The following is a 12,874-nucleotide window of genomic DNA, read 5'->3' as shown; positions in this document are numbered from 1 at the left end:
TGTATTTTAATATAGATATTCCAATAAACCGTCCATGAGCTTGAACCAGAGAGACAGAAAGACATTAATCATAGCCTTCATAAGATACTGGAGTATGAGTGAGCTATTCTGGGCATCTGTAGCGTGTCCTTCTCTCGCCTATGTTTTACAGAGCAAAAAGGGAACAAGAGAATTGTGTGAGATGGAAACGGCACTTCTTTTTTTATCTCTGTAGACTGCTGTTAGATCTGCTCGTAAACTAAAGGAGCCCAGAGTAATGGAAAGCTTCGTTTGTTTTGCGCATGGAGTGAAAGTGTCATCCTGGTGCTTGTACTGTACGCTGACATACAGTAATATACTTTCTGCTCAGTGTGTAGTGTGTGAATTCAAGTGGGAGATGTCCCCTTCACTTTACCTAGAGCTGCTATCAAACACATGAAAAATAGAAGAAGGATGCAGAAGAGAACATCCGTGTTCATCTTCCTCTCGATCTTGCTGCGTTTGCATCTGGGACCGCTGTTGTTTAACATGGATTTGGTCTCATGTCCTGCAATGAATAAATGATCATTTAAAAGCAAAACATCTGTAAAATAAAAATAACCATTTATAAGCTGTGTCGCGTCTATAATTCATCACGGAAAGAATAGTGGGGTCCTTCCTGTTACGCTGTACCTTGTGTAACTGAAAGAATGAATATGCTTGTGTTGTAATTTAAATGAATATGCTTGAAGCATGTAATTGGATATGGTTGTGTTGGAAAGATTTTTTTTATACAAGAGTACATCCGAAAACGTGGCCTTGGGCTCTCAATCGTACCAACCTACACTGTTTGCCAAAGGAAACAGCTTTTTGTTTCACTCACATTTATGAAAAAGCTAATAGGTTATTCCATAAACATCAAATACTCAAATAAAATATTACTATTTTGTTGTTTTAAAATGAATACGAACTTATTATCTTTGCAGTAATCAAGATCTGAAAACAAAGTGTCTTTTTGCTATTTTGACCAGTTTGTCCATGTTTTCGCTTTAATATTTCTTTTATTTTTGAGCAAATATTAGTTAGTTTCCCTACAGTATTGTATGTCAAAATGTTTACACTTACATTGGCCTTTGACATGCTCAATAATTCAAAGTTTTTAAAAAGAAAATAATGAATAACTATAAAAATAGTTTTATTAAAATCTTTAATTTATTTTTTATTTTAGAAATCCCTTTTTGTTCATTGTTTTTTTGAGTTATCATAACTTAATCAAAACAACCCAACTGCAGCTTGATTGATATTACTTGCAATGCACAGTGTGATTTTTTACATTTTTGCAAATGAACTCTTCATATTTTAAATATTGTTTTGAATGTACAAGACTCCTTTAACACGGTGAATCTTACAGTTTGGATACATGTATTTGGAAAGAGATTGATTCTGTCCAGCAGCCCTCTTTGAAGCATTTTTCGAGTGGATGTAAATACAGAAACATGACCGATGTACATTAAGGTAAATTGTAAGTACCTGCATACACCACTATCCCAGCAGCCTCATCTGTATTTCTCACCATGCACCCGCGCAGTAGAAGACTATCAATTCCAAAGCCCGTTCTCCCCTTATCAGGTCTCTCCCTGTGACATCAAACACATCATCTCCTTCAGTCACCCAGACTAATTACCTCAGCATGTGTCACGTGAGCAACTTGTCTCCGAGGAGCGGAGTGGGATAAGGACTTTATAATACTCGGGACCATCAGAAACATCTCTCAACATTCAGATAACCTAGTTAATATGGCTGCGACAGGACAAAAATGAGAGTAAATCTGTTTTTTAGCCTCTTCCGTGCCTCAGATGTGCAGAGGAAATTTGCGACAGTGATTTAAACAGTTTGTCCTTGTTAGTGGGTGACAAATGTGGCAGGCAAACAAATTCTGTTTAATGTTATGGATCCGTGAAAAGAATCAGGGAATGAAGACACGGTATATAGTGGTTAATCGCGCATGAAATTGTGTTCGCGATATTGAGATACTCACAAGTAACCTTTGAACAGGTTGAGGTTGTTGTTGGGGTTTTCGCACACTAGAGTACTGTCAAATGTTTGGGGTTGAAATGGTTCGCCCTGCAAACACAAACAATTTGTGAGGTTTAGTCATTTAGTCTCTTGTTTTGAAGCAAACAGATCAGCTGAAGAGTTAAATAAACACAGGTCTTATAGCATGTCAACAACATGCGTAAAATGTAATTTATAAAATATTTTTTTAAATAATATATAATCTATTGTAGCTCGATGTATTGCCGTTGTTGCTGCTATGGACAATGTTGTGCGACAACGAATCTGGTTTAGACACAGTGTTACCTGTAGGTGGTCAAACATGGTGTTTTGTGTGGTAATTTCGATTTGTATGAGAAGTACAGTATATTTACAGTACAGTTTATGGGTGACAAATAGACAACCACCCTCTGGTCTCATTGTTCCGACTATTACAGGAAATTTGCTCTTGCACTAACATTACTCAATACACAATGAAGAGGTACGGTGTGTGTTATAAATCTTAAGACCCGATTAAGTTAATAAAAGAGTAAAAAGAAACATCATTCAGAAATGAAGATATAAAACATGGAAAATGAAATACTCTATGCGCTGTATCCAACTTATTTTCTAATGTAGTATTTTTGACATCCAAAATAAATCAATGTAATCTACTGTATGCATCCATTCTTTTTACAGATTTGATGGCTCATTTATTAAGGCCAGGCTGAGAAAATGGTTTTATAGCTATATATTTGTAAACAAAGAATAGAGGAGCTTTATTTAGGATCTTCTCTTTTCTTACGCTGCAAAATATGATTTCTTATTGTAGTTATTTTGGCCTTGTTTTCCAGTACAAATGCTTCTTAAATAAAGATGCAAAGTCCAGTATGTCAAAAACATTATTCAGACATATTTTCCTTTTGAGGATAAACCTACTTAAGTTAGGCTTTTAATTTAATTTAATACATTATGGTTTTTAAATCTTAGGTCAATTTGCCTCTCACGTCCTGAAAACGTATCTTGATTTAGGAATTGTTAGATATTTGCTCTGGAAAACAAGACAGAAACTGTATTCTTGTCAAAATGCATTTTTGTGCAGATTTCAAACTGGTTTCAATATAATTTTTATAGATGTATGAAGACAGTGACAGCTAGTGTTCATCACCTCTTACACTAATGAAATCAATGTAATATAAACAACTAAAATTTATATAAAATATACATTATTAAGTATATTAGTGTACATAAACAGAAAACTAACAAATTACATATTGTTAAATGTTTTACTTAAACGCGTGCTTGTGTTATGTTTCTATAATATAAATGCCAGTTTGTTTGATATATTATGTAATGCAATGGCATATCTTCATTATCCTTTTGATGACACTTCATTATTTATATTTTAGTATGTTTAAGTATTTACTTGTTTTGTAAAAGTGCATTTAAGTTACACATTTGAGTAGTCAGTTCTCGCATCATTTGATGGCATGATTTATCAACTGAGTTACAGGATCCTTTTTTCCACCATCAGCACAGATAGACAGCATCCTCACCAGAGTAGAAAAGCCCGGCACCACCTTCCTCTGATTAAGGCTGGTCTCTCCGTCTAGGTTGGCTGTTTCCATGTGGCACACTCCATTAGGGTCAGACGTGTGCAGAAGCAGGATGTCAGCCGGGATGATCTGGTTAGAGAGCACTCTGACAAAATCTCCCACCCGAATGTCCTTCCATCTCCTCTCCACAAAGCACATCTGTTTCCTGGGAGAAGGTGAGAATTAAAGTCATGGCAGGGTTTACTCTGTCTGTCTAGTACCCTATTGACAGGCACACTTGGACACAGTGGATGTGGATAGGAAAACACAAACATGCATGAAAAGCAAAAAGTCCATGTATGAAAAATGTAGGACACATTTTTCTCTGATTAATGTAAGTTTAATCATATACTGTATATACTTTAAATGATTTTTAAACAGATTATACTGTAAACTACTAGCTTTGATCTGCCTATAATGTACATGTTGTGTCATAAGAGCTCAGCTGCAAACGAACACAACCAGATGAATTTGCATCTTTGTTAGTTGTTAACAAACAGCGTCCTGGAATGCATTCTAGACATGGATTTTACACGTCAGGTATGCGGTTCTTCGTGCATGACTGGCCCGGGAGGCTTTCTGACTGACAGTATTCTTCAAAATGTCATTACCACACCTAACACACAAAGCACAAGACAACATAATAAACACAACCGTTGGTTGGATTCTCTTTAAATGCTGTTAAATTACATAAAGTAGATGAATTTTGACAACTTGAGCGTTTACGGGCATGTTCTGATCACAGAAAATAAAGCCTTGAGCGTTGAGGACCCGTGAGTGTTGTTTACCATAGTGACATTCATGACAGAAACACTCTTTCCCCCAAATTCTCATTGCTGTTGACTTTTTACTTTTGAGATGTTATTCAATTTCTAATATTCTCAATAAATCTCAATGATTCTAATTTAATGCTCATGGGCATTAAACAAGAATTATTAATATACTAGAGCAGTACTCTGAAAAAAAGTAATAGAATGAATTTTGGATTCTAAATTTCATTGAAACTAATTATACAGTAATACTGCTATGTTGTACAGATTATTTTGTATCTTAAGTTATATTATTTTCATTTGTATTCATCACAGAACGTATTTATTTATTCCTCAAGGCTATGTTTGTCACAATGCAAAAAAAACTAAACCATAAATGTGTCCTAATATAAAAGCAAAAAACATATTAAAGAATGATTAATATCAATAATATAAAACCATGTATCATTTTTAGGGGTGTGATGAGATCTGATGTGTCTTGCGAGCACACAATATCCTAACGCATATGTCATAATGGTGTGCTGGGCCCTTAAAACGTTTGGAATAGTGACGCTGTATTTTGTGGCATTTCAAATGCGCTGTTCGGATATACACGCATCTAATTTATAGAGTAATTGTGACACCATTGGCTTGCCACTGGTGTTTATGGCAGTTCGAGCTGCCAGCAGCGCTTTGGGAGCACGCAGCTGAACAGCAGCTGACTGTATCACAAATACAGTATAGCAATTGCAAGTTCACATTACATTATTTTGATTTCACAGGCAAACCTCTCGAAAAAACGGATCATATTTATCTTATAGGTATGTTTGAAATGTCAGCATAAAAAATGATGTGTTTATATAGCTAGTTTTAACTGTTTCTCTGAAGGCTGTGAGGGATCAGTCAGTGGAGGAAGGAGGATTGACAGTTGTACATATTTTAGGATGTGTCTTACCAACACCTTACTTCACCCCAAACCCTAAAATCGAAGCTGCAAATGCTAATTTAGCTAAATACTTGAGTTTCAAGAAGTGGCAAAGCAACGATAAATGGCTCCCCTAACCCCGGCCCGTACAATCATAACAAAACATACCAATGAGGTTGTAGGAAATAGGAATTCACACGAATGAGACACCTTGCAAAATAGGTATGACCATCATTGCATTGATATATATTTATACACATGAAAGATATCACCTATACATTAGATTGAAAGTCGTGCTGAATGACACGAAACCTTTTCACGAATTCCTGTGTCATCCACCATAGTGCTTTGAAAGGGAGGGGGAGGAGTGGAGTGAGCCGCTGGTTGCAAACTCACCACTAGATGCAGCTAAATTTCATACACTGGACCTTTAGATATTGGGTTTAAATATTATTTAACCTTGTTGACATGTTTCACCTCTGTTCCTACTTATGGTCTACATTCATTTACAGTATAATTCCCATTGTCAACTAATGAATCCCATAAACGTCTTACTTTTCATTACGCAAACCAACAAGAATTTCCAAGATAGCACCTATGACAATTCTTTCCAAGTTTTGATGTGTTTTAGAATTGAAATGGCTGACAAAAGAGCATTGCTTCCCACCATCAGACAAGAATAATGCGGTTTTCTGCCAAGCGTGCATTTTTCTGAATGAAGTGTCTGATGTCTGTTTCAGATAGTGGTGTGAGATATATCTCGCGAGCAGCGCTCCTCCTAGGACTCGACTATTTGCCGTTTGTGATTAGCGAGACGTCTATTTCTGGCGTTTATCTGTCAGTCAAAATGTGGGAGTGTGAAAAAATGATGATGTGAGAGACAAAACACCTGCTCTTGAATCTCTTCACAGCATTCGACTGCATGCTGAATTCAAGTCATTCTGTAACGTCCACGTCCGGTGTTCTGGCAATTTATGCTACCCATAGAATTCAGCTACACTAGTGTTGTGATTTTCTTGGGGGGGTGACTTAGGGGTAAGGGTTGGGGAAGGGGTTAGTACTGTTTTGTATGGAGGTAGCTACATTTGACAGGGTAGCATATATTGGCAGAACACCGGCTTTTAAAGTGAAACGCGGTGGTCCCTTATGTATTTGTTTGCATAATATGGACACACGCACCGGGTAGTTTAGCATTATAATGAATAATAATCAATCATAATCGCCGGTCCTAATGTTGGAGATGATGTCCTTGTGTTATCTGGTGTCTGGGTTATGAGAAAATCATTAATGACATATCTGTAACATCTCTCAGTTGTTTCTCCTTTAAAGCAATAGGAGTAAATGAAGAGCAAGAGAATTGCCAAAATCTCCTGAATGAGCATCCTGGACAGAATTTCCCTGTGGGTATTTTTAAGTGTTTCTAGTTTAACGTCCAAGAAACAAGGAGTGCCAAAGCATAAATAGCACCTGAAAGCTTTCATGAGAATTTCATTGTGTCTTTTTGTTTTATGCAGCAGCACTGACGGGGGGATTAAAGTGAATTCCTCTCTTTTCAGATGTCAGGCATCAGAACAAACAGTTGACTGACACAGTATACGGGAGATTATGTCATGCTCAATGGTGAAGTTGAACACGGTCAGCGTGACTCAACGCCGGAGTGGGGCGTTAGCCGTGCATCCCACTCACATAATAGTGATGCTAATGCATGCCGCATAAGCAGGTCGGAATGGGAAGAACGTTTTGGCTGATACTGGGGTCACCTAGTCTTTCCCAAAAGGGGGGACCCACATATGATCACCTGCACTTCTGTTGAATAAAGTGTGACATGTATCTCCCAATGAAAGTTTGAGGGCATTGCAAGGATGAAGATCTATAAATAACTACTCCCTGCAATCCTTCTGACAATTCTTTCAGCATCCCTCCTCCACACCAACTGCCCCTTTTTCTCCATACATATTCTTACTACTTCGTATTCATACATATCTTTTTCACAATAACAGTCATTGCATTTATATTTAATTGTATGTTGATGGCTTGATTGTAACAACTTAAAAAACATGGCAATAGAGAGTTTTGAAGAAACATTTGCTTTTTCATTGAACCAGAGAGAAACTTTGAAAATAACCGTTAGGACGCACGCAGTCTCCATGCTACAATGATGACAGTAGCAAGGCTTTCCTCTGTGTTCACATATATTTATAAGTACAATTTTGACTGTATTAAGTGTGTCCCCTTCCAAAGTTCCTCTTGAGAAATGTTATGTTTAAAATGAATTTGATGTGAAATGAAGTTTACGGCCATGTCCTCATCACGACTTTGTTTTTCACATCAATCATATGAATTAATAAATGTAAAGAATCTTTATCCTTTTTCCTATTTAATAATTAAAGAAACACACCTCATAATCACCGCATCACTAGCCAACTTATCTCAAACATATCTGACATTTCTTTCCTTGTTGCTTATTATGAGTCTGCTGGACGATAGCTGATGAGTTGTGTTTTTATTATTAACTATTAAGAAATTCTTGGTAACCCAGAAGTAATTATAAAAAAAATGTCTCTGTTTTTATTTTTATTTTTAGCAACTAATCAAAACGTTGAATATATTCACAATTGGCCCGAACTCCATATACTCTGTTGTGGTTTTACAATTCTGTAACTATAACGTAAACTCAGATAGCTCCCGTGCTCACGTACAAAAACAACACATCTGATTTGCCACGGTGGGCAAAACAATCTGGTTTACCTGCTCTTGAGCTCCTCTCTGCGGTAACATGGCGAAGAGCTTCTCTTCCAGGTCAATACGATTTGTTTTAAGTGATGTTTTATTGAGTTCGCTGCTATCCAAAGTCAAATTTTCTTACACTAAAGTTCTGGAAAAGTTCGACTGGGCAGCCAACCCCAAACTCAGAGGCTGAGTCTTGAGAACACATGTCAATCAAACATTATCCAAAACTACATTTTATTGATTTCGGATGTTATCAGCTTGTTTTGTAATTATATTAAAATTAATAAAGTTATAATATTTTAAGACATAAAATGTATTTATATAAAATATCAGCTTGCCTATTCATCATTGGTGGGAGGTACAATATGCCCGTCAGGTCTTTTATTTACATTGCCTAATCTTATCCTACAACTTTATTATTAAACACTCGTTAGATCATATTTTTTTCATTTTATCGCTATGCCACGCTTACCAGACGGGCTATTTTCAATCAGTGTAAATAGACACTCCGTAAAAGATATTAGGAAATCTGTGGGGATGCTTTTCAGGGCTAAGCAGATTTCTGACGGGGCTATAGCCCCAGCAAGCCCCCCTAGTGCCTAGCACTGCGTACCTATTAAGTATGAAACAGTATAATGAAATGTTATTTCTGTCGACATACACTATGGGTCCTCTTACATGGAGTATGGTTTCTACAGTAGAAATGGACAAACAGAGCGCGAAAACGTGACAATATCTTAGTTCTGTGTCAGCCACCGTAGGTCGTCAAAAGGGAGAGGTGGAGTGAGCCATCGATTTCAATTCCCAATTCCTCACCACTGTATGCCGCTAAATTTTATTCACTGCATCTTTAACACAAGCAGTATAAAAAAAATAAAAAATGTTTGCAACCGCATAGCAATGCCCAGCCAAACACCCCAACACCCCACAATCATGGCAACAAGTCTTTTGCATGGGCAAGCACAAATCTAGTTTGAATTTGAGAACAAGCTACTTATTTTCTCCAATATTCCACAACGGTGAAAATTCTCAGTGAGAGTGAATTAAACAGCCAACGTGGAATAGACATAAGCATTTTCCTCTGCCCTGAGCTCTTTTAATGAAAGGGGGGTTTCAATGTGTGAACAATATCATAAAACTCTCTTCCTCTGGGGTGGAATAGGAACAAATCAATCATAACCGCTAGAGTAAAGCACAGGAGGCAGGAGCTGATTCAATTCACATATGGGAGGGAAACACACCTACATTAAAAGCATTAGCAATACTGTACAATGTAGAAGCGTGTGAAATATTAGATTAGTGTAATGATTTTGTTGCTTTTAGACTGAAGATCCCCTTATGAAAGCAACAGAAAGAGGGTTTTATGACTGCTGGGAACAATTTGAAATTCAATAGCTTATTCGAGGGCATTAAAACATGGCATGATACTGTGTCATAAAGAGAGGACGGTCCTTGTAAAGGAAGAGAATGAAACCAAGTGGTTGTATATACGGGCTCCTAACCAGGACCAACACTAAAACTAAACTTATAAAATAATGAATTTGGGTTTGTGGCATTCACTCAAAGGTTCTCAAAGTGATAGTTCACCCAAAGTCATTTTGTCATTTTCAAAGGTGTATGTTATTTTGAAGAACGTTGGTAACCATACAGTGCCGGCATCCATTCACTTCTTTTTTATCGACACAAAAGCAATGCAAGGAAATGGGGGCCAGTTTCCAACAATCTTCAAAATATTGAAATTACAAACATTTTTGGAGTTGAATTATCACTTTAAATGAACCAATTAATTCTTATTTTTTAAAGTAAGTCTAAATAAGGGTTTTTTGAAGACTCACAGGGAGCCTCTAAAAAGTTTCTATGGGTCCCTAGAAAATTTCAGAGAAAAAAGACAAAACTAAATTGTCTGATTGGTCAAGTCTACTGAACATTATACTTTTTTGATCCATGCATAGTCTACAGAATCTTTAAAGTGAGTTATTCAATGTGAAAGCTGCTACAGTGCGAATACAATTGGATTGAAAACGTTTCTTCTGTGGTTATACATCCAAGTGTATCCCAACTATCAAAGACAAAAACTGTTGTCTTAATAATACCACATACTATTTATCTAACAAAGTATAAAGGTTTTTTTATACTGTACATACAAATGTATAGATGGATATGTATTTTAGAAAGGGGGTCGCTCACAAATGTTTTGGGGGGGGGCTTGGTATTATAGAGTTTGAAAACCCCTAATCTAAATATATGTTTTCATCACAAAGAACCTTTTATAAAACAGAGAACCACATTTAGCCAAAAATGGTTCTTATAATGAAGCAACCTAATTCTTATGATTTGCCCCACCATACAATTAGCTCAATGTGTAAGGATGTTTAGACTGCACCCCTTCATCATCTTTATCCACAGCGGATGTGATGGTAATACATTGAATATGATTCAGTCAACTTGTCAACATGATACAGCATTCGAGATGAATTTGACGTGATGCATTTCTGACTGAAATGTCATATTTAAAAGAAAACTTTGACAGTTTGATACATTTAGAAACCTAGCATTCTGACAGTTAACCGTTTCATGCATGAATTTATGACAACCTCAGTCAGTTTTGTTGTAAAACAAGATTTTTACAAGCACTTAAAACTCTACGTGTGAAAGGGTTAATGTATTATATATACAGTGATGGAATAGCAGATGGGGACCAAGCAGGGGGACATAAACGATATTTTTAAACCATAGATACATGAAATTCCTCTGTATTTATGTACTAATGACATTTGCATAGTATTTAAATTCACTCGCTGGACTCCGCCCCAGATTCCCCCGTTTCCAGCCGTGCTTTTATACCAAAGCTGTCCAAAACTGACACACGGCCAAAATAAAAACACAAACTCTGAATAATAAAAATGGCAAAGAGCTTGTTTTTGTAACTTCCCCCCCGGGGGCATGACAGACACGTCAGAACAGCAAAAGTCAAGCTCTGATACTGTTTGCGGACTGACCTAAGCAGATCTCTCACTCCTGTGCTGCCGGCCCACCTGGGCTCCCCGTTTGGAAATACTCCGGGAATCACAAAATGGAGCAGCAGCTTAGCTCAAAATAAAATGAAAGAGACCACACTCCAAAAAACTATATGTTCAACTTAATTCACATTTTTATGTCAACAGGTTCCACAACTGGATTACATTGAATTTAAGTAACATTATCTATTTCAGTAAACTTAAGATAGGCTATACTTACATTAAGTTAAATTGAATCAGATTAAGAGTCTTGTTTTTTATTTGATATCATTAACTTGATATCAATTATGCTAACATGTATATTTTGCATCAAACTAATAAAATTTTATTTTTAATTTTACTTGGGTATTTAATGCAGGCACTCAAGGATTTTTTTTATTATTTTATACATTTAAACAATAAAAAACATCACTTAATTTGTCTTCAATAAGAAGGAAACTTAAGGGGACTCTATAAATGTTACCGCCCACTATCTAACCAAAGGCTACGCTTTTCTGAACAATGGTAACTACAAAACTCAAAAATATAACAACTCTCAAAACCTTAAAGATAAATTAACATTAAACACTAACAAGTGTTTCTTTTGACTAAAAAATGCATAAAATAACACCTATTTAAGAAAATAGCTCTTAGAATCCAGTCATATGCATAGTATGCTGGGAAATATAGGTAAAATAATTTTAAATATTTTATTTTAACACAAGACACACCTTTATGTTGTCCCAACATGAATGATGTCAGTTATGTGACTAAACATAAAAAACATGTTGTGACCAAATCGACCAAAAGTTGTGTTGACTTAACTTAATTAAGTAAAGTAAATTGAACAAGCAGAAAAATCATTTTTTTCAGTGCAAGTAACCATGGCAATAAGTGATGGATTTGGAATCTCTTTTGGAAATAAAAATACATCGGAGTGTACCTGTGAAATCTCTCTCTCTAACCCGTGTCGAGTGTGGTGAATTACTCATTTTTTCCACCAGCTACCCAGTCGTTCTAGAATAGATCTAAAGGACGTCTGTCTGTCTGTCCTCTGATGCAACACAATGATGAGGATCTCATTCGAAATGCGCACAATGCGTTGGATGCAAGACATTGTGCAGCTTTTCAAAACGAAGGAAAAAAATCTCCCACACAAATTTTATTTCTAGGTCAAACATTCCCATGGGGTTTCGAAACACAGATGAAGTGAAACACAAATTCAAGCGAGCCTGCACCACGACAGAGACGCAAGCCGAGAGATGGTGGAGAGAAAGCGTGCGCACGAGCGAGGGAGGTAGAGAAGAAAAAATTATGCTGAGAGAATATAGTCATATAGTCATCCATAACTTGACACACCCAGGTTATTAAAACCTTTTTTTGAATTTCCAGTATTCTGAACATTGAGAACTCATTGTGTGTTTACCTGCTGAATATAAAGCAAGGCATATTGTTGAGCTGCTGGTCAGCTTGGTACCTCCGGAAGTCTTCCCAACCATCCTTAACAGCGGTTAGTGCCAAGATAATACAAATGGGAATGAGAGCCACCTCTGGTTGAAACGCGTTCACCATCGGGACGAAGTTCAGGATGGCGAGGCCCAAGAAATAAAGGTTAGCCATGCGGTGGAACTGCTCGAATAAGTTCATGGGAATGAAAGACCAAAGTCTGTATTTGTTGGTTTTAACGCCATTGCCCATATATTGGCGATTAGGCTGATCACGTTTCTTCAGATCTTCAAACGGCAGGTTGGAGACCACCCTCCTGATGGGTCTCTCTGTGTCCTTGTGTCTCGCCCAGCCATGGCGAATGAAGGTCAGAGACTCTGTCCAAGTCATAATGTCTGTTTAAGGAGCTGCCTGCACATTTCTCACATCACCTGTATGAGT

General features: G+C 36.8%; 1 protein-coding gene across 1 annotated transcript; it reads right to left on the bottom strand.

The window, feature by feature from the left end:
• Positions 1-1,027: 1,027 nt before the first annotated feature.
• On the bottom strand, positions 1,028-12,874 carry LOC306907260 (phospholipid-transporting ATPase VB-like). Its single transcript, XM_079479249.1, has 4 exons — positions 12,414-12,874; positions 3,549-3,753; positions 1,997-2,082; positions 1,028-1,595 (listed from the first exon to the last, which is right to left on the bottom strand). Exons 1-4 carry the CDS (start codon positions 12,821-12,823, stop codon positions 1,469-1,471), a joined length of 828 nt encoding a protein of 275 aa, XP_079335375.1. The 5' UTR covers positions 12,824-12,874; the 3' UTR covers positions 1,028-1,468.

This window comes from Barbatula barbatula (genome assembly GCF_947034865.1).
Source record: "Barbatula barbatula genome assembly, chromosome: 18".
In the NCBI taxonomy this organism is placed as follows: domain Eukaryota; kingdom Metazoa; phylum Chordata; class Actinopteri; order Cypriniformes; family Nemacheilidae; genus Barbatula; species Barbatula barbatula.
Note: the sequence above shows the minus strand (reverse complement) of the source record. Positions and strands in the feature narration are given on the sequence as shown.

Bases quoted from the DNA above. Each gene is read 5' to 3' on its own strand.
- LOC306907260 (XM_079479249.1), bottom strand. From the start codon at position 12,823: ATGACTTGGACAGAGTCTCTGACCTTCATTCGCCATGGCTGGGCGAGA. The intron at 3,754-12,413 runs GTAAACACACAA...ACCTTCTCCCAG, and splicing joins CCTTGCTTTATATTCAGCAG to GAAACAGATGTGCTTTGTGG. The intron at 2,083-3,548 runs GTGAGGATGCTG...TTGTGTTTGCAG, and splicing joins TGCCGGGCTTTTCTACTCTG to GGCGAACCATTTCAACCCCA.